Source organism: Micrasema longulum, unplaced genomic scaffold (assembly GCF_059751315.1).
Source record: "Micrasema longulum isolate JH-2025_06_02 unplaced genomic scaffold, ASM5975131v1 h1tg000305l, whole genome shotgun sequence".
Lineage (NCBI taxonomy): Eukaryota > Metazoa > Arthropoda > Insecta > Trichoptera > Brachycentridae > Micrasema > Micrasema longulum.
Genome location: NW_028277509.1, coordinates 69,467 through 87,390, shown reverse-complemented (window position 1 = coordinate 87,390; position 17,924 = coordinate 69,467). Strand labels below are relative to the sequence as shown.

Genomic DNA, 17,924 nt, shown 5'->3' with positions numbered 1-17,924 from the left:
AAAAAAATATTTATATTATTATTTTATGTACCGTATCATCACAATGATTTGTTAATGTTTCGTAATTTTGAAATTACTCCGCCCGTGACGTCACGAGTTGTCGTCAGTGAGTTGTGCTGCCATTTAAAAGCTGAACCCCGTAGCAGTCAAAATAGGAAATGTTGAAAAAAAAAATTGCTACAAGGAAACCGGAAATCTATCAGAACACATAACAACGCTATGATTTATTGGTTGATTAACGAGAACCTGTGATGTAGTATATTTCTGTATTTTTTTTCATATATTTACGAGAAACTTTTCTGAACAGTCAAATGCTCTAATTTTTACCGCGTGTAGGAAAACATTTTTTCAAATTTCAGGTAGCTCTGAACTTCCTCATTGAAATAAGTGGGTGAAAACCAAGTGTTTAAATTGCAATAAATAAGTACTCACATGCCAAAAAAATTTGAAGATTAATTAAGTCAAGAAATAAATAAAAAAGGAAAGTGGGAAATTACATTGTGGTAAAATCATTTTTGGACAAGACTAGTCACTTCATTCACGTGAATCATGGTTCGATTCCAGGATTGGAGGGCATGAGTATTTTTCCATTTTAATACAAGTGACGCAGATATGAAAAACATTATATAATCAACAATATGTTAAGTATGTCCATTTATTTTAAGACATTCGGTATAATCAGGGTTAAACACCCTCCGGAGAGTCTACCAAGATTTAATGATTTTCGAATAGAGATATTTATAACATTTTTGAGAAAGGAATATATCGGTCTATTGTAGGCATTACAGGACAGATTATTTTTAATTAACGCAGCAATGTAATGTAATAAAGTTATAGTAAGAATAAAGTGTTTCCTTTGTTAGGTAAATATAACGGTCAAACTAGAAGTAAGTACATAACTAATTTAGGTACCTAGAAATCATTCGATAGTTATACAAAAATGTAAGTACATAGGCACAAAAGTAGATCAATCAAATTTCTGGTCACCATACAAACACGAAATAAACAAAACTAGTTGGTAATATAAGTATCTACTTATGTATCAAGTGAGCAAAAATAAATCACAAAACAAATACACAAGTAAAAAAAAAAAAAACAGTTGATTTGATTTATTTTTAAAGGTTAGAAGAGGTATTTTGATATTATAAAGATTATCAAAGATTTTATTAACATACCTGTATTCATTCAAATTTAGAATTCGTGCATTCAAATGTCAACACGTCAGTTAATTATGTTTTGTACCTGCAAATATTTTACAAAATAAAATCAAAGAACGACATTAGAAATGCACTCTTTACACAATAAAAGTAACGTAAATGAAATTATCAATCACAACACACACAACTTTGACAAATATGCTGAAACTCAATCAAAAACTATAAAAACACTATTTCTGACGTATAAACACTGCACCACGTTCAAATATATACCAAATATGGCAAAATTATATCGTTCCAAAGTCAGTGACAGCCATATCACCAGTGTGGCATACAGCAAATAATAAAATTTTGTCTTCTGTCAAAATAAATAATGTCATTTTAAAAATATGTAAGCAGGAATAAGGATATATTACCAATGATTTTGAATAAAAATAAAATTAAATTAAATTATCATTATTTGTATAACGTATTTCATAATCCTCTTAAACACTGTACATTGGTGAAAAGTAACACGAATCTTATTTATATTTTACTTGTGGCAATATCGTACAACATGGTTGTCCGTCTGTCACATATTTTGAATTATTTCTCATAACGATAACAGAAGTGTAACGTCTACCATAATGCTGACAGTTTCGTAGTTTTATCAAAAATCCACCAAAATGAAGCTGGTTTATAAGAATCTGGAAAAGGACGGAAACGGGTATGTACCCCACACTTCATAACCTTACTTGCTCGAAATAACTTGTCATCGGATGCCAACGAATTTTATTTTACCTGCTTTAAATGAAAGGTTTGATGAGAGAGTTTCGCGTTTGTTTTTTCAGGAGCATCGCTCTTGTTCCCGAGGAGTCGGAAGATATGTGGCATGCTTTTAATCTAATTTCCGAAGGTGATGTCGTTACCAGCTCCACAATACGAAAGGTTCAAAACGAAACGGCAACTGGCTCCTCTTCAAGTACTAGAGTCAGAACTATCCTCACGATAAATGTTGAAACCATCGATTTCGATACCCAGGCCTGTGTCCTAAGACTAAAGGGAAGGAATATTCAAGAGAATCAGTATGTCAAGGTAGTATTATAATGCTCCTGCTCATAAAGTCGTGTTATATAGACTTTCTTGTTTGCCAACACCATTTTTAGTTTTTCAGCATTTACTTTGTGTATTATATACTACTTTTAATTCATCATTTTCGAGAAGACTAATTTTGTATTAAAGATAGAAAGAATAGCTAATTTTTCCTTAATCCTTTATAAAACACATATTTTGTGTTGATTTGCATCTTGCAAATCTCATTAAAATATGTTATTTTTTAAGATAATAAACCTATTGCATTTGAAAAAGGTGAGTGGAAAACTAATTTACCAGTGTCCATTATTACAATACTCTTGCTACATAAGACTTAATACAAAATATTAGAAACTAAATACTTCAATTCTGGTGGTATATTTATGTACCACTCTTTTCTAGTTATCCTTAAGGGTTAATAGCGTGTAAGTTATTTTTCTTGTTTTATTTTACGGGATGATTTATGCTTATTTTTTTAAAAGACTCAACTAAATTACGCCTATTAAAAACTTGGCAAAATTTGTATCGCCATCTTGTAAAACTAACAAAAATGACTTACGCAGTTTTGCTTCTTGAGGGACAAAATATTGTTGGGTGAGTTTTTATGTTTTCTAAAATTCATAACCTTGTACCTTGAATAACTTTTACTTCATAATACTTTACCCATTATTTTATACATAAGCATTTAACATTTTCTCCATTGTACATCAATTTATGTTGTTAGAACTTTGAGACAGCACGAAATATTTCTGTGTATACAATCATAATGATTTTAGTGCCCTTTCAGCATCCAAATACATTTCTAATCATTTTACAAATGTTATTAAAATTAAATGTTGATATAATTTTGTGGGGTAAGTTATGATTCAATAAAAAAATAAAATAAATAAAACAACTTTGTTTTTACCACTAATTTTTATTTTTCACCGACCGGTTTCAAAGCAAACAAGCTTCTTTGTCAAGGTTTAACCTTGTGATTAGTGGTTTAGTTTAGTTTACTTTAAATTAGTGGTTAAAAACAAAATTGTTTTATTTATTTTATTATAATGAATAACCACAAAGTTAGTGCTTCAAATATAAACTTTATATAAAAAAAAATAGTTACTAGTACCATGAATGACTAAGCGATGGGTATAATGAAAATTATAATAATGTAGAATTTGTTAAGAAATAAAATTGATGTTTTAGGTGACTCTTTCTAATTAGAAGTGGTTACAGAATAAAAATGCTATGAAAAATTAAAACAATATTATCTTAGATAATTAAAATACTTAAATAAAATTGTACCATTCCTAGACCATTTTTCTATTTTAAAGTAAAGTAATTAACTACATTCTAAAGTAAAGTAATTAACTCCAGAAGCTCTTATAAAAATTACATTTCATATTCTTCCCAAAAACCATTGTAAATCTGAGCCAATAAATTTGTTGTTAATTGTTAATAGATGGGCGCATATCACACCTTAGATTTGGAGTTAAATCGCAAGTTCACTCTTCACAAATCACTATGGGACTCGGTTGCATTGGAGCGTGTTGACATGGCTTGCGATGTGACGCAGAACGCTGACTTGGCCGCAGTTATCATGCAAGAGGGGCTTGCCTACTTGTGTCTCATCACGGCGTCCATGACACTTGTGAGATCTAAGATAGATGTCACTATACCAAGGAAGCGAAAGGGAAATGTTCAACAGCATGAGAAGGTGATTGGCTTCGTATTATTTTATCTAATCTAGCATTGTTTTTTTAGATATTTGAAATAAGGAAACAGTTCTGCTTGTGAAATAGAACTAAAACCTTGATGGTTATTTTTATTATTGTGGATAACTTATAAAGTACCATTTTTGTGAAAATAACCTCAAGGGCGCTTTACAATATCCCAACACGTCTTGCAGCTACATAGCGCATTGACAGTTGGGATTCAAGTTCCTTGTTTCGGAGCTAGATTACATCATGTCTTGCTGCTATTATAGAGCGCATGGACGGTATAAAGCCTAGCCCCATTTACATTATTTAAAAAAATAATTTTGGTTTTTCTGATTATTTTTTCAAAATCGTTAACAAACAAGAGCTGGATTACAACATATCCTGCAGCTACAAAGCGCATAGATGGTTGGAATTCTAAACCCTATTTTTGAATTTTAGGTTTGGAATTATTTAATAGTTTTTGACAATGATTCAAATAAAAAAATATACATTAGCAGAGTAGTAAGTTAGTCAAGTAATCATAACAAAAAGTAAACAATAAAGAAATAAATAAATAAAGCACTGTTTTCACATATTATATTATTGTTTGCAAGATGAATGTGACTACCGATGTCCGAGGGGTCTGCCTGGTAACCGAAAACACATTAGCCACATCTTTCCGGGTAATTTCTGGTAGATACGACACACATGTGCACCTAGGTTACTCTTGCTAAAAACCCTGAAAGGAGAACTCGAGTAGAGATTATTCTGCGACATGTTCTATTGGTAAGCGCATTTGCCTATCGTGCCTGAGGTCTGTGATCGTTGACTGAAATATTTATTTAGTAGGTCATTTATGGCTATAACATTTCATTATCCCTGAACTGGCACCTGAAGCAATAGATTGATCCCATTATCTTCATGTATATTTTAAATTAATACAGTGCTCTATGCACCATAAGATGCGGATAAGGAAATGTTTATGAATTTAGAACAAATTGTCTCTGTGCTAGGTGCTTCAATTTTTTTGAGATAAAGACACTGAATTTTATTATTTCCTAGTAAAATAGTGTACCTGCAAAAGGACAGATTTTCACTAAATGAATAAAGTAAATAAAGCCTATGACATACTAGACGTTTGACAGCCGTCAAGCTGTGACAAATGTTGGAAGTTACCACCGCACGCTCGATTTTTGATGACTGTCATAATTTGTTAGACAAATATCGATCATCAAACGCGATTTGCTTGAATTTTGTCGCCAACACATAGCCATCATGCTTGAAGTTTGACGATCATTACGTGTCCGTGACATATATCGAATGTGTTTTTAGGCACCTTAAGGCATTATTGTTATTACTGATTTCCAATAATATTTATTTTCAGGGGCTGACTCGCTTTTATGAATCTGTTATGCAAGCTATCTTAAGACATATAAATTTTAGCATTGTTAAATGTGTTCTGTTGGCTTCTCCGGGTTTCGTAAGAGATCAATTCTTCGAGTACATGTTCCAGCAAGCAGTCAAGACAGATAATAAACTCTTATTAGAAAATAAGGGCAAATTTATGTTGGTTCACTCATCTTCTGGCTTCAAACATTCACTTAAAGGTATTGTATAAATGTTTAATTTTTTACTGTTGTCATTAATTTATAGTGTATGAATACATTAGATGACTAAAATTATTCCTCATTTAATGTACATTGCTTTTGAATTTTTAATAACCCTATTTTATTTGAAAACGTTTTTCACATAATGTGAGTGAAAAACGTTTTCAAATAAAATATTCCAGTGTTGGCACAAACAAAATTTGTTGTTTGATTGCTTCAATGATAGAAGCAAATAGACTAGCATAGAGATATTAAACATTCAAATGCACTGTTGATAATGGTAATGACAGTAATAAGGCAGATTTCAGAACAGCCTTAAAGAAATATTGCTTCACAAAATATTATAATATTCACGTTTTTCAATATTTCTTGATAAAACTTCATAGTCAATGATTTTAATATCGATTTTGTACATATTTTTGTTTGTTAACTAACCAAGTTTATTGTTCACCTTTAATTTTTTAACTAGTACATAAATATGTTTCTTAATCCCAATTTTAGTCTAATGGCAAACTTTTCTATTATATATATATATACATATCTGTTATGCAAGCTATTTTGAGACATCAATTTTAGTATTGTTAAATGTGTTCTGTTGATGAACTGTTTTGAAAATTAGTTATTATGTACATGTTGTCTGTCCCATAATACTTACCCGATAACAATCAATTACTGTTCTTCTTGTAGAATTCAATAATAATGTATATATATATATATAATTTTTTTTTGAGAAATAAACATAAATACTTCATGTAGGTATTTCAAATAATAGCCCCATTAATTTTTTTATAGAGGTTCTTCAGGATCCTGCAGTGCTCTCTCGCATGACGGACACAAAAGCTTCTGGAGAAGTGAGAGCTCTGGAAACATTCTACACTACATTACAGTGTGAACCTGCCAAGGCCTTCTATGGGAAGAAACATATCCAGAAAGCTAACGAAGCACAAGCTATTGAAACCCTACTGATATCTGATAAGTTATTTAGGTAATAATTTTTTTCGGACCATATTGTTGGTTTTAAGTAATATTTAAAACAGTAATACTTTGAGTAATTATTTGATATTAATAAAATGTCAAGATCTGTAATCCCTGGTCTGGCTTATGGTTTTCCACGTTAAACTATATTTTATATGGTTTAAAATCAATCAATTATAATGAATATGTTGACCTGCTTTGGGAGACGACTGCCAAAATTTGTTATTACACGTTTGTCAAGGCGTAATAACAAACGAACAGTTGTGTTCAGTCAGCACAGTAATTTGGATGAAGTGACTTTGAACAAAATAAAGCGCAAATTGTTAAGTATAAATGAATTTAAAATAAAGATGAAATCAATATAAATAATAAAAATGCACAATCACAAAATAAGTGCTTTAAACATAGATTATTTTTATTACATTACTATGAATGGACTTTTTATATTGAGAACTGGTTTCATGTCATAGTGGACTCCACACTACTAAATGATAATATTATGCCCTCTATTATCACACTTACCCAAAGCTTCGTCTAATCCTACTAAGTAAATGTTTCAAACTTTTCAAGGTGCCAGAATATACAAGAGAGAAAAGATTATGTGGCTATTGTAGATTCGGTCAGAGAATCTGGTGGAGAAGTAAAAATTTTCTCCAGCATGCACATATCAGGAGAACGTAAGTTGTCATTTAATTTACTTAGAGTTACTGCTTTATCACAATCTGTTTCCAATTTTCTAACAAGACTATTTTCGACTAAGAAAATGACCCCAGATATGAAATATTTGGTTAAATCATATTTTTAAAAAAATATTTAAAAATACTGAAATTAAGAATACAAGCCTTGTATTAAGTTGGGATAAATATAATCAAAAGTGGAAGCATATTGAAAAAAATATAGACACGGATATCTCAACAGAGACAAAGAAAATAATTATTTTGGTATATATCTCAAGGAATTATTGGGGAATGAAAATCTAGACATTTACAGGGTTCATGATGTCATTTGCCGGTTTTACACATTGTTTAACATTCACCATTCTGCCTAATGTTTGTGAATTCCACATCTACACGATTCAAACCAAATCAATATACATACATAGTTATTTCTTTCGTATCTGTTGAAATATTGGTTTCTTTAGGTGGAATCTTAAGGAATAAAATTCAATTTTTGGTCTGCAAACTTGATATTTTATGTGCGATTTGTTTCAGAATTGGAACAATTGACTGGTGTTGCTGCAATCCTAAGATTCCCTATGCCAGAGTTGGAAGATAGTGATGAAGAAGCCAGTGATTCAGATGGATAATTGAATCATCAAACTATAAACTTTTATACCACTGATTCTCGTTGAAATGTTTATTTATGACATATGATAAATTAGGAAAAATGGCTGGTCCTCTTAACCATTTTTGTTGCTAATATGTAGACATAGATAGATAAAATGTACATTTAGGGATATATTGATATGTAACCTAATGAAATCAAGTGGCTGCACTACAGCTTGGGTAGGAAGAAACTGCCTAGAAAGGCAATATGCCCGCCCTTCCACATATGTATGTGAACTGTATATGTTTAAAAGTGTTTAAATAAATAAATACAGCTTTATTTGTTTAAAAATGTATACAGATCTCGCACAATTCTTTCTTTCTTGACTTCTCTCGCATGTATTTATTTATAAATCCTTAACAGTTTGTAGCTTTTCTACATAAATACATACATAGATAATTGTTGTATAATAAATAATTAATGTGATTTGTACATAAATAAAAATAAAAACTTTTTTAACAATTTCTGATCTTCTGTTTGTTTATTTCCTCTGAATATATTAATGTTTAATCCAGTTCAAGCTGTCTTTATGTATTGGGTGTTAACATGCATAAGTTGTGTCCGTTATTTTCTGAACTTAAAAATGAGCACCAATAGTTTTAAAAAATGGTAAATGTCGTTTGAAAGAAAATTTTCTGCTCTATAAGATATTTTGTTTGCTAATTAGGTTACATATATTATTTTATTTGATTCGAAGCCTTCAAAATGCAATATTTAGAAGACGAAAGTGAGCACTTTTCCACACCGCATTCAATCGAAGGGAATAAAGATGGCAAAGCTACTCGCGATATTCGCGCAATATACGGTGAGTATGCTATGAATTATCAATTACTTCATGCAATAACCCGCTAAGCCTCTATTTTGAGGAGTAAGTGGGATAGAGGGGATATGGAAGGAGGTAATGAAAAAAAACACCACAACACCCAGACCAATTGAGAAAAAATCTTTCTTGAATTTCTTTCTTGCAACTGGCGGGAATCAAACCCGCGACACCAGTTTCACAGTTGGTCATCTAACCGACTGCGCCACGGAACATTTGTTTTGAAATAATGAAGGATAGATTATTTGTTTGTGTTAACACAAGTTGTGTTCTTTTTTCCAAATTACAAGACAACATTTTTTTCAATAATGTATTCTTCTTCATTATTTTAAAACATTATTTTAGGCAAAGGTGGCCTCTGTGGTGTAGTGGTTAAGACGCTTGACTCGTGTGCGCAAGGTTCTGGGTTCGATTCACGGTGAGAACACAAACTGTTAATGTGATTTTTCTCAAGCCCGGGTGTTCTGTGTTGTAATTCACCACTGTAATTAGGCCTGTTGTGATAAAAAACAGTGTCTCAAAGCAGACAATTTTATTTCAAATGACGTCATTAGCATTTTTCAAACTTTTGGTGCTCATTTTTAAACTTGGACAGTTTATGTTAACACCTAATAGAATACTATTAAGATGTATGTTGATTGAAATAAAACGTGAACATTAAATTGTGTGTAAATACCTAAATAGGTATATTACTAGTTTATAAAAGGGAACAATGTACTTCATTCAGCTTTAGATGCTTTCTTTGCCTGCGTCTTCTCGGCTTTGTCTTTTTCATCATGAACCCTTCTCTTCTTTCTTAGCAACCAAATCTCCCTCATTCTCTTCCTTTTTCCTTCCATCATGCTCTTGTACAGACGTTTGTGTTTCTTCTTGATCATCTTTTCTCTGAGCTGATAATCCTGTTTGTCCTGTCTGTTCTTCTCAAATGGAATTTCTTTAGGTATCTCACCTGCGACAACAGCCATACCCTTCTTCTGCAAATGGAAAAAAAAAAACATAAAATACGCAAGGAAAAACAATATGGATCACAACAATAGTAAACTGTATAATTTGCTTAATAATATTTCTTTTAACAAAGCACCGATACATTTTTTCAAAGTTAAAAACATTGTTAATTGACACATTTATAATGTTACCTTTTCTTTCCTCTTCGTTTTGTCATCTTCAGAATCTGAAGAATCTTCCAGTGAATCAGAGTCACCTTTAATTTCTTCATTGTATGCTCTTTCCAACTCGAAGGCTTCTTGTTCATCGCTGTCCTTTGTTTTATTTCCATCTCCGTCACTTGCCTCTTCATCTGAAGATACGTCATCTTTTTTTTCTGAAAGGGAAATGAAATAAATAACGTTATGCATTTGTATTTGTAAAAACATGAAAAAAGTAAAAAAAAAAAAAGCTTAATTTTTACCTTCATCAACAATGCCTTCTGCCAGTGCTCGTGCTTCGGGTGGTATATACACTTGATCCTTCTCTTTATCGATAAACGGTGACAAATGTGGAGGTAAAATAGCTCCCATCAGATATTTGCTAACAGGAAGTTTAACTCGAGCATTTACACTATCAAATATCCACTGAGGCTGAACATAATACCTCGAGATGTATTTCTTATCCATACTTGGCCTGTCTACAATCTGGTGCGTTATGGTCTCGTCATTTTCATCAAAACATGATCCCACATAGAGTTTCTTGTCCCAGGATACTTCACCACCGAAGCACCTGATCAAGAAGACTAACGGTTCTCTGGGTGCCTCACGGTTAATAAAGAATTTACACCCGTTAAACAATGTTTTTAATCGTTTAATAGCTTCCGCCTCTTTTCTAACTTCCTCTAATTTAGCTGGATCCTCCTCTGTTAGGAATTCATCGATGGTTGATTGTTCTTCATTTTCAGTGCCCGTGTTTACGGTAGCTAATGGCATGTTCATGGCTGCTACCCTCTCAGCTACAAATATGTCTTCATCGACCAATTCTTTATCAGATTCTGATATTCCTTGTATAAGGTTTGGAGGGTATTGTAAGTTCAATGAGTGAAACAGCTTAAAGTTCAAAAATCCTAACATCACTGTGTAGAATTCAATAAACGTGGCCATCAGTTTGAAGTCAACTTCGTCTTTTGTGTGAGGCTGAAAAGAAATAATATTTTATAAATTAGGATTTTTTTTGTACTATTTGAACAACAACAACAACATCCGGTAAAAATCTCATTTATTCATTTTTTTTTATGTTCATTAAAATGTATTTTTTCTTAGTTTAAGTTGATTGGTACTATTTATTTGTATAATAAGATTACTGTAATGCTATATTAAATCCTGTAACACTTCAAACTATTGATCTATGTACCTTAATCTATTTGATCTATTCATGACAAAATGTATTGATTTACTAATACTTAAAGACATTTGTGAAGCTATTTTAAAGAAATAAAGATGCTACAATACTAAACTTCTTAGATCTTTAAGCCTATTAAGTTGCTGGCGTTAACATGAATTACATTTTATTATCTGGGCCTAATAAATTCGAGAACTTATTATTAATCAGAAATTATTTTCAAAGAAGTAATACCAGGAATCCAAAATGATGGGGCACAATCCAATTGATAGTCTGTCCTTTAATCTCAGCCTGGAAATAGTAACCTTTGATCGAGACAAAGACTTTCCTTAGAGCTTTGGCCGCAATGACGGCGTGCATAAACTCCACAGTGAGTCTCCTACACAGCACGGACCTGTCACGCGGCACGTGTTTGATGGATGGGAAGGTACTGAACAGGAAACACAACGTCAAACAGTCGTCCGAATCTCGCAGTGCGTCTATGAATGTGGGATAACGTTCCTTGACAATGTGGTCTATTTTTATTTCTGGATAGTTATTGATGTATCTTTTCACTGTTCTTTTATCTTTCATACCTTGGGCACGCTGAATTTTCCTGTAGAACACCTGCAAACATTGATATTGTAATTAAAGCTGAAAACCAATTGCTTTACGAATTATCTCAAAAATTTAAAATTCTCAATTATTAAGGGAAATCATTTACAAACAGTAAATAAGAAAAAATATTAATATAGATTAATAGGGACCGACTGAATTTGATTGTTATAAGCATTACTCGGTATACCAGAGAAAGGTAATCCAATTGTGATCGCATATTGTCAAATAAATATACGTATAGTTCATATAGATAATTTAGAAATAATGCTATTAGGGTAAATTTTTCCACAATATTCACACTATGGATAATGATAAAAAAAACAAATTTCAATCACGCAATTTCAACTATGTGTGTGATATTTTTTCAATGTTGTCGGCAAACCACCAATTAGGTGCTAAGACACTTACATAGTGTCATAAACGTCACCCGATCCCGATGTCCAGCGGCATCGGTCTTAAATTAGCCGCGCATTTGAATTTACTTGCTTAAGTTCGTATTTCAAAAAACATATTTTTGAACGATTTGAATTTTTGCTCAACTGTTGACAATATTTTTGTTCGGTATATCCGAGAAGAAGCTTGTTATAAAAGTGAACAACCGTATGGAGAAAACCATAAACTAATGTTTCTTTATTATAACCAAGATCTCGCTATTTCCATGATCGTTATAACCAGATTCAACTGTAGATATGATTTGATCTGGTAGAAGCAAACTAGTTTTTGGTGGGTTAAAATTGACAAATTGTGAGAGATATTATAATAAAAAATTTATAGAAACATAGTTCATTTCAAAAGTACTATGGTATTAATTGACAAATTGTGAGAGATATTATAATAAAAAATTTATAGAAACATAGTTCATTTCAAAAGTACTATGGTATTAATTGACAAATATAAGAATAAACGGAGTTTGTTGAAAAAAATGATTTTCCATACCTTGATTTCGCGAAGTTTCCATATGATGGGTTCATGCATCAGAAACTGAATGTCCTTGGTATGATACAGAGTTTTTATGCCCCCAGAGCCTTTTTGAGCCCTTTTGCGGTTTCGAGGCTCGCGAGGATATATTCCTTTTAAGATACATAATCTACGAAAATCTTTAATAGAAAGCTGGAGCTTCTTCAGGGCAGCTTTCCTCGTCATAAACTGGGCACCTTCTCCTGACGAATACTAAAATAAAAACAAAATATTTTGACACACGTGTTGAGAAATCTAACCTCAAAATAATACATTGATACCTTTTCGTATTGAATTTTGTGTAATTACCTTTTTTAACCGTTTAGAAACCATTTTGAGTGAAGTTTGTGAATGTTTCTTCTAAACTGTAGTAGTTACGTTCATCAAGGCATAAGAAACTCTAATTCTGTCAGACGACGCAACCGAGAAAACAAAACACCACGAGAAAAAGACAGGCGAGCTGTCAAACTCTACAAACTCGCTGCTGTTTATGGCTGTTGAAAAATTTATGTATGTATCCAGCGAGAAGAGAGTACTTTTTTTTAGAAAAACAATTAAAGAACATAGGTATTTTTTCCCCTTTATTGAGGCTTTTTGTCATGACATGATAACATCAGCCGAAAAAATAGCAAAAGAACGTCGATATCTACTAAATTAGAAGTTTATTCATTATTGAAAGTGACCATGTCACTAATGTTGTGATAAATTTCAAACAGAATATAATTATTACCGAAGATAATTAATTGGAAAAAAATAATGCACTATTATTTTAGTATGAATAATAATACCATTATTTATCATGTTATTTTTTTCTTGTTTTCAAGCTTTAGGAAATCCTCTTTGGGAGTTTAACAAAAAACAAAGCTATTATTTTCACAGAAACAAAAAAAATTGTTTCATTAAATGTATAATTTATTGGGTCATAATAAAAATTGGAATTGTTAAAATATTTACAATGTTATCTAGTAAATAAATACATTATTTGTTTATATTTGAATTTACTGTTTAGCACCAGCATTCAATGAGGAAGTTCAGCCTTAAGGGAAATTGGATATTAAAAAACAAATACGGGCGGTAAAAATTAGAACGTTAAAGTATATGGCGAAATTTTCTAAAAATATATGAAAAAAATAATAACAATGATTTAAATAAAAACGAACGCTTTTGCATGACGTCACTAGTTCTTCCGAATAAACCAACAATAAGAGAGTTGTAATAGAATTACGGTTTACGGTTAGTCAATTGACGAATTAGCTGGACTCACCAAGAAGAAAGGGAAGATAATTTTAAACGACTCAAGAGAAGTAATTAAAAAAATACAAAACTTAAAAAACACAGCGCTGAAAATTCGATACACAAGTTGAAAAAAAATTTGCCCAAGTTTTATATTATTTTTAAACATTAAAAAATTTAAAACCACTGGACTTCCTCATCACTACATATCTATATTATAATCTACAATTAATTCAGATTAATTCTAATCACTGTCTTCATAGTTATTCAAATAATTATTTTTGTCAATGACCGCTTCAGTAGTTGAAATACTTGATGTAATGTTTTCTTCGTTTGTAATATTGGTTTCATCATTGTTGTCACCCGATAATTTAAAATCAGCAGATTCGTCGCAATCATCGCTAGCCGAAGAAACATCTAAAGGCCTCATCAAGGATTTTCCGTTAATCGAATTCATGAACATGATTTCTTCGAGAGGATTCAAGTCCAGCATACTTGAAGCGATGTAGTCAGCCAAAGAATTATAGAAATCCGTGAGCGTAACTTTTGGAGTAGACTTGTCAGGTAAAGAGTTTTGTAGAGTCAGACTGCCTTGCACAGGTAAACTCCTTAAATCAACCGTTTGAATAAAATATACAGGCCTTTGATACGGACTGAATATACGCTTTAGCATTTGAGGTGTCATCATAACCTCCTGCTCCACTTCCGTTAGTGTGTAAGGAAGATCTTCGTATTCTTCCATGTCTTCGTTTGATTTCGGTGCATTCTCTGATCGAAGAGATTCTAAGGGTTCCGGAATGTCCATGGAATCTTTAGGATCCGCAGATGGCTTCATTTCTTCAAAAATGTTATTAGGGCGTTCCACGATGCTGATTTTAGCATACCCATGCTTTGAAAAAAGGAGCACACACAACACAGACACGGCTACAAATTTCATTTTTATAGATTTTGAAAAACACTTTGATAAAGAACGCACAAGTATATTGAAAACGATATGAAAAAAACATAGGTGATCCCGTATTTATACACGAGCTAACTAGGAAGTAGTTATCAAATTATCCTTGTTTTTATATTTCCACATTTACAGAATGATCTGAGGAAACATTTATTGCAATATCAACATTTTCGCCTTTAAACAACAAAGAAAACAGAAAAATACAAACAATTATCAATAAAACCACTTCCGACACCTATGTTTTTTCAAGGTGCGCTCAATAAAGAAAATATTATATTTTGATGAGTTTGGGTTTTTCAAAAGTTTGGTTATCATATAAACAATCACTGCGAATTTATTATAAATGCCCAAGTAAAAATAAATTGTATTGTATTCTCATACATTTTTAAAATAAATAAATAGTGTTATATGTATCTTAACTAATCAAAAGAAACATCCGTTGTAACCTACTGTTCATCATCATCATCATTCCCTTTCCGCACCTAATGGTGCATAGGGCACTACATTGGAAAACCAATCGCAGCGTATCTTGATCATTTTTATTACTTTGTTTTTATTTTAGAAGCAGGACACATAAACATATTCCTATGAGTACTATAATTATAATATTTCATTTGTAAGTTATTCGTTTAACACATATTTATGTCATAACCTTAACCCTTATACTGCTAAACAACGATATATCGTTGTTGTTAATCCCTATCATAAAGTTCTAACTAGACTGATGCTGACGTCATAATCCCCAAAAGGGTAAATGAATTCGGGAACTGCTTGTTGCAATTAACCGTCAGTGGTATAAAACATTTTCAAAACATACAAATTACTTATTCGACGGGTTATTATTTAGTTTCGTACCTATTTCAGCCCTACGAAAATTTTAATACAAAAAATGTTTTCTTACGCGCAGTAAAAATTTAAGCATTAAATTGTGCAGCAAAGTTTCTTGAAAATGAATGTATAAAATATATAAGTATTAAAATATTTTAATGAAAACGAACAACTTTGAACGACGTCACTTGTTCATATGAATCAACCAATGATAAGAGGGTTGTGTAAGATTTCCGGTTTGCTAATCGTCAATGGACCAATCAACAGAACTAACCGAGAAGAAGCGGAAGAGAACTTGCGACGTCACACGCGGATTAATGTCAGAAATACAAAACTTTAAAAGACCGTAGCGCTGATAATACGATACAAAAAAATTGAAAAAAAAAATTATTTTTTTTAAACCACTAAACATCCTCATTATAAATTTACTTATGATGTTTAAATTTGAAGTGCTTTTAAGAAAAGAGAAACGACTAAACACAGGAAACTTCTAGCTAGTCGGGACCTGAAACAGTGAACTTTTTTACATTCCAAAAACAGTGAAAAAATAAATCTATGTTAATAGTTTAGATTTTTAATCACTTATATGATATTTGAGGAAAATAATTATATTTGGTGTTTTCCCCGCTTTTAAACCCGATTCAGTGATTACGAAAATATTGATGTACTTCCGTAATGAATAACTAATTAAATACTTTACCTTTAATATAATAACTCTTATCTAGTGAGGTCCCTATATAACCGGAAAACCCCATAATTAAGAATATAAACAAATAAGTAAAGAGCCATAAAACATAAAAATAATTCACCATGGCACCTAATCCTTGTCAATTAGGACGTTTGAATATTAAAACAATCATTTGTTAATTTATTATAATGGGTACCCACAGTAATGTTAAATCAAAATGTTTTAGCTGTTCATTAGGTAGTAATTATTACTCTACTAACAAAACGTAATTATTACTATACAAACTCTATTCTACAAACTATTCTACAAACAAAACGTAAATGAGGTATATCAGCTCGATATTGATCCAAAAATACTTCAGAAAAAGCTTCTTCGATTTCGTGCTCTTCGTAAGAGTCATATTATAAATTATTATCACTATCACTTAAAAAAATATCGTTATTGTCTTATTCACTTTCGGAATAGGTTGAGCTGCTAAGCCTCCGAGTTTCTCAGCGAGGTACTATTATTTCTTTTTTATTATTATTATTATGGATAACTTATATAGCGCCATTTTCGTAATAAAATACCTCAAGGGCGCTTTACATAGTGATTTTATTCTTAAATTAATTTAATTGAAGCTTTTAAATTTGTAATTTAATTAAAATAATTTATTTTGTTGCCACATGCTACGGATTTATTCAGATGATTTAGTAGAGAACAAGTGGGTTTTTAGTTTTTTTCCGAAACATCACTTCACTTTCACAGCCTCGCACCTCTGCTGGGAGAGCATTCCATGCCATAGGGCCTGCAACCGCAAATGCGCGTTCACTAAATTTAGTGCGCTGTTTGCGTAGAGGTATAATAACTTTTCCTCTCGCCGTAGACGAAGCTGATCTAAGCGTGAGACGCCTGTCAGCTAGTTCATCTGGAATGAATAGTTCCCTTAGATATTCCAGAGCAGAGTTGTGCAGTGACTTATACATAAGCCAGCAGAGTTTGTATTCGACCCTCTGTGGAAAACGTAGCCAGTGTAGTTCCCGAAGTAGTGGAGTGATATGACTGAACTTCTTTATCACTTTCACTATCTGTTATCATTTTGTATGATATATTTTGTAAATTTATTCATAATAAAAAGGACGCTTTGCAGAGTTAAATTGTTAGTTAGAGTAACAAAGTAAGATTAAAAATATATATAAATGTAAAAAATATGTAATTTACCTCAGCTGTTTGTAATTTCGGCAACTGTTGTCTATCTCGCTCAATCAATTATGCGTGAACTAGCTATTAGTGTAACGGAATATTTTTCTTAGAAGTGATATCAATTTGTGAGACAGTTGTACAAAAACATTATTTTTTTCAAATTAAAATTATATTATAACAACTACCAAGAAATAATATCACTTCTTAGTAAATTTACCGGTTACCTTTAAGTTTCAATCTAAATAACTCCCTACAAACATTTGGACATACTCAAAATATTGTTGATTAAAATAACTTGCATGAAAAATTTAAAGTATTTGTAGGCATTACCTAAGAGGTGAAATAGTTTATCCAGATGAAACTCACCGACATCAATAAAGGTTTTAGCTCTTTTAGTTTGCAAAAGTCAACAGATGGAAGAGTTGAGGTAATGTAAAAGTAATCATGAATGTGGATGTGTAAACATACCCAGAATAGTGAATATTTCGCACTGTGTAAAGTGGTGATTTAAACCAGCA

The 17,924-nt window shown here is 31.6% G+C and overlaps 3 protein-coding genes across 12 annotated transcripts in view; 1 reads left to right on the top strand and 2 right to left on the bottom strand.

Moving 5' to 3' along the window:
- CLIP-190 (Cytoplasmic linker protein 190) overlaps window positions 1-1,437 on the bottom strand; it is a 145,841-nt gene extending 144,404 nt beyond the window's left edge. For 5 of the 10 annotated variants that reach the window (XM_088224669.1, XM_088224672.1, XM_088224675.1 and 2 more), the window contains exons 1-2: window positions 1,389-1,437; window positions 1,176-1,242 (exon numbers count right to left, since the gene is read on the bottom strand). The gene's annotated coding sequence lies outside the window, so the exon portion shown is untranslated. Of the gene's footprint in view, window positions 1-1,175 lie in introns of all 10 variants that reach the window. The other 5 variants (XM_088224667.1, XM_088224671.1, XM_088224673.1 and 2 more) reach the window with 2 other exon arrangements.
- Window positions 1,438-1,684: 247 nt separating this feature from the next.
- pelo (pelota mRNA surveillance and ribosome rescue factor) lies at window positions 1,685-8,280 on the top strand. The gene is made up of 7 exons (XM_088224688.1): window positions 1,685-1,863; window positions 1,988-2,231; window positions 3,673-3,927; window positions 5,295-5,517; window positions 6,310-6,502; window positions 7,063-7,169; window positions 7,704-8,280. Exons 1-7 carry the CDS (start codon window positions 1,823-1,825, stop codon window positions 7,796-7,798), a joined length of 1,158 nt encoding a protein of 385 aa, XP_088080814.1. The 5' UTR covers window positions 1,685-1,822; the 3' UTR covers window positions 7,799-8,280.
- Window positions 8,281-9,295: 1,015 nt separating this feature from the next.
- On the bottom strand, window positions 9,296-12,971 carry LOC148282686 (pescadillo homolog). The gene is made up of 6 exons (XM_088224687.1): window positions 12,830-12,971; window positions 12,500-12,733; window positions 11,201-11,572; window positions 10,047-10,761; window positions 9,775-9,959; window positions 9,296-9,612 (listed from the first exon to the last, which is right to left on the bottom strand). Exons 1-6 carry the CDS (start codon window positions 12,851-12,853, stop codon window positions 9,358-9,360), a joined length of 1,785 nt encoding a protein of 594 aa, XP_088080813.1. The 5' UTR covers window positions 12,854-12,971; the 3' UTR covers window positions 9,296-9,357.
- Window positions 12,972-17,924: the final 4,953 nt, after the last annotated feature.

Bases quoted from the DNA above. Each gene is read 5' to 3' on its own strand.
- pelo (XM_088224688.1), top strand. From the start codon at position 1,823: ATGAAGCTGGTTTATAAGAATCTGGAAAAGGACGGAAACGG. The intron at 1,864-1,987 runs GTATGTACCCCA...TTGTTTTTTCAG, and splicing joins CTGGAAAAGGACGGAAACGG to GAGCATCGCTCTTGTTCCCG. The intron at 3,928-5,294 runs GTGATTGGCTTC...ATTTATTTTCAG, and splicing joins ATGTTCAACAGCATGAGAAG to GGGCTGACTCGCTTTTATGA.
- LOC148282686 (XM_088224687.1), bottom strand. From the start codon at position 12,853: ATGGTTTCTAAACGGTTAAAAAAG. The intron at 11,573-12,499 runs GTATGGAAAATC...CAATGTTTGCAG, and splicing joins GGAAACTTCGCGAAATCAAG to GTGTTCTACAGGAAAATTCA. The intron at 9,960-10,046 runs GTAAAAATTAAG...TTTCCCTTTCAG, and splicing joins AGAAGGCATTGTTGATGAAG to AAAAAAAAGATGACGTATCT.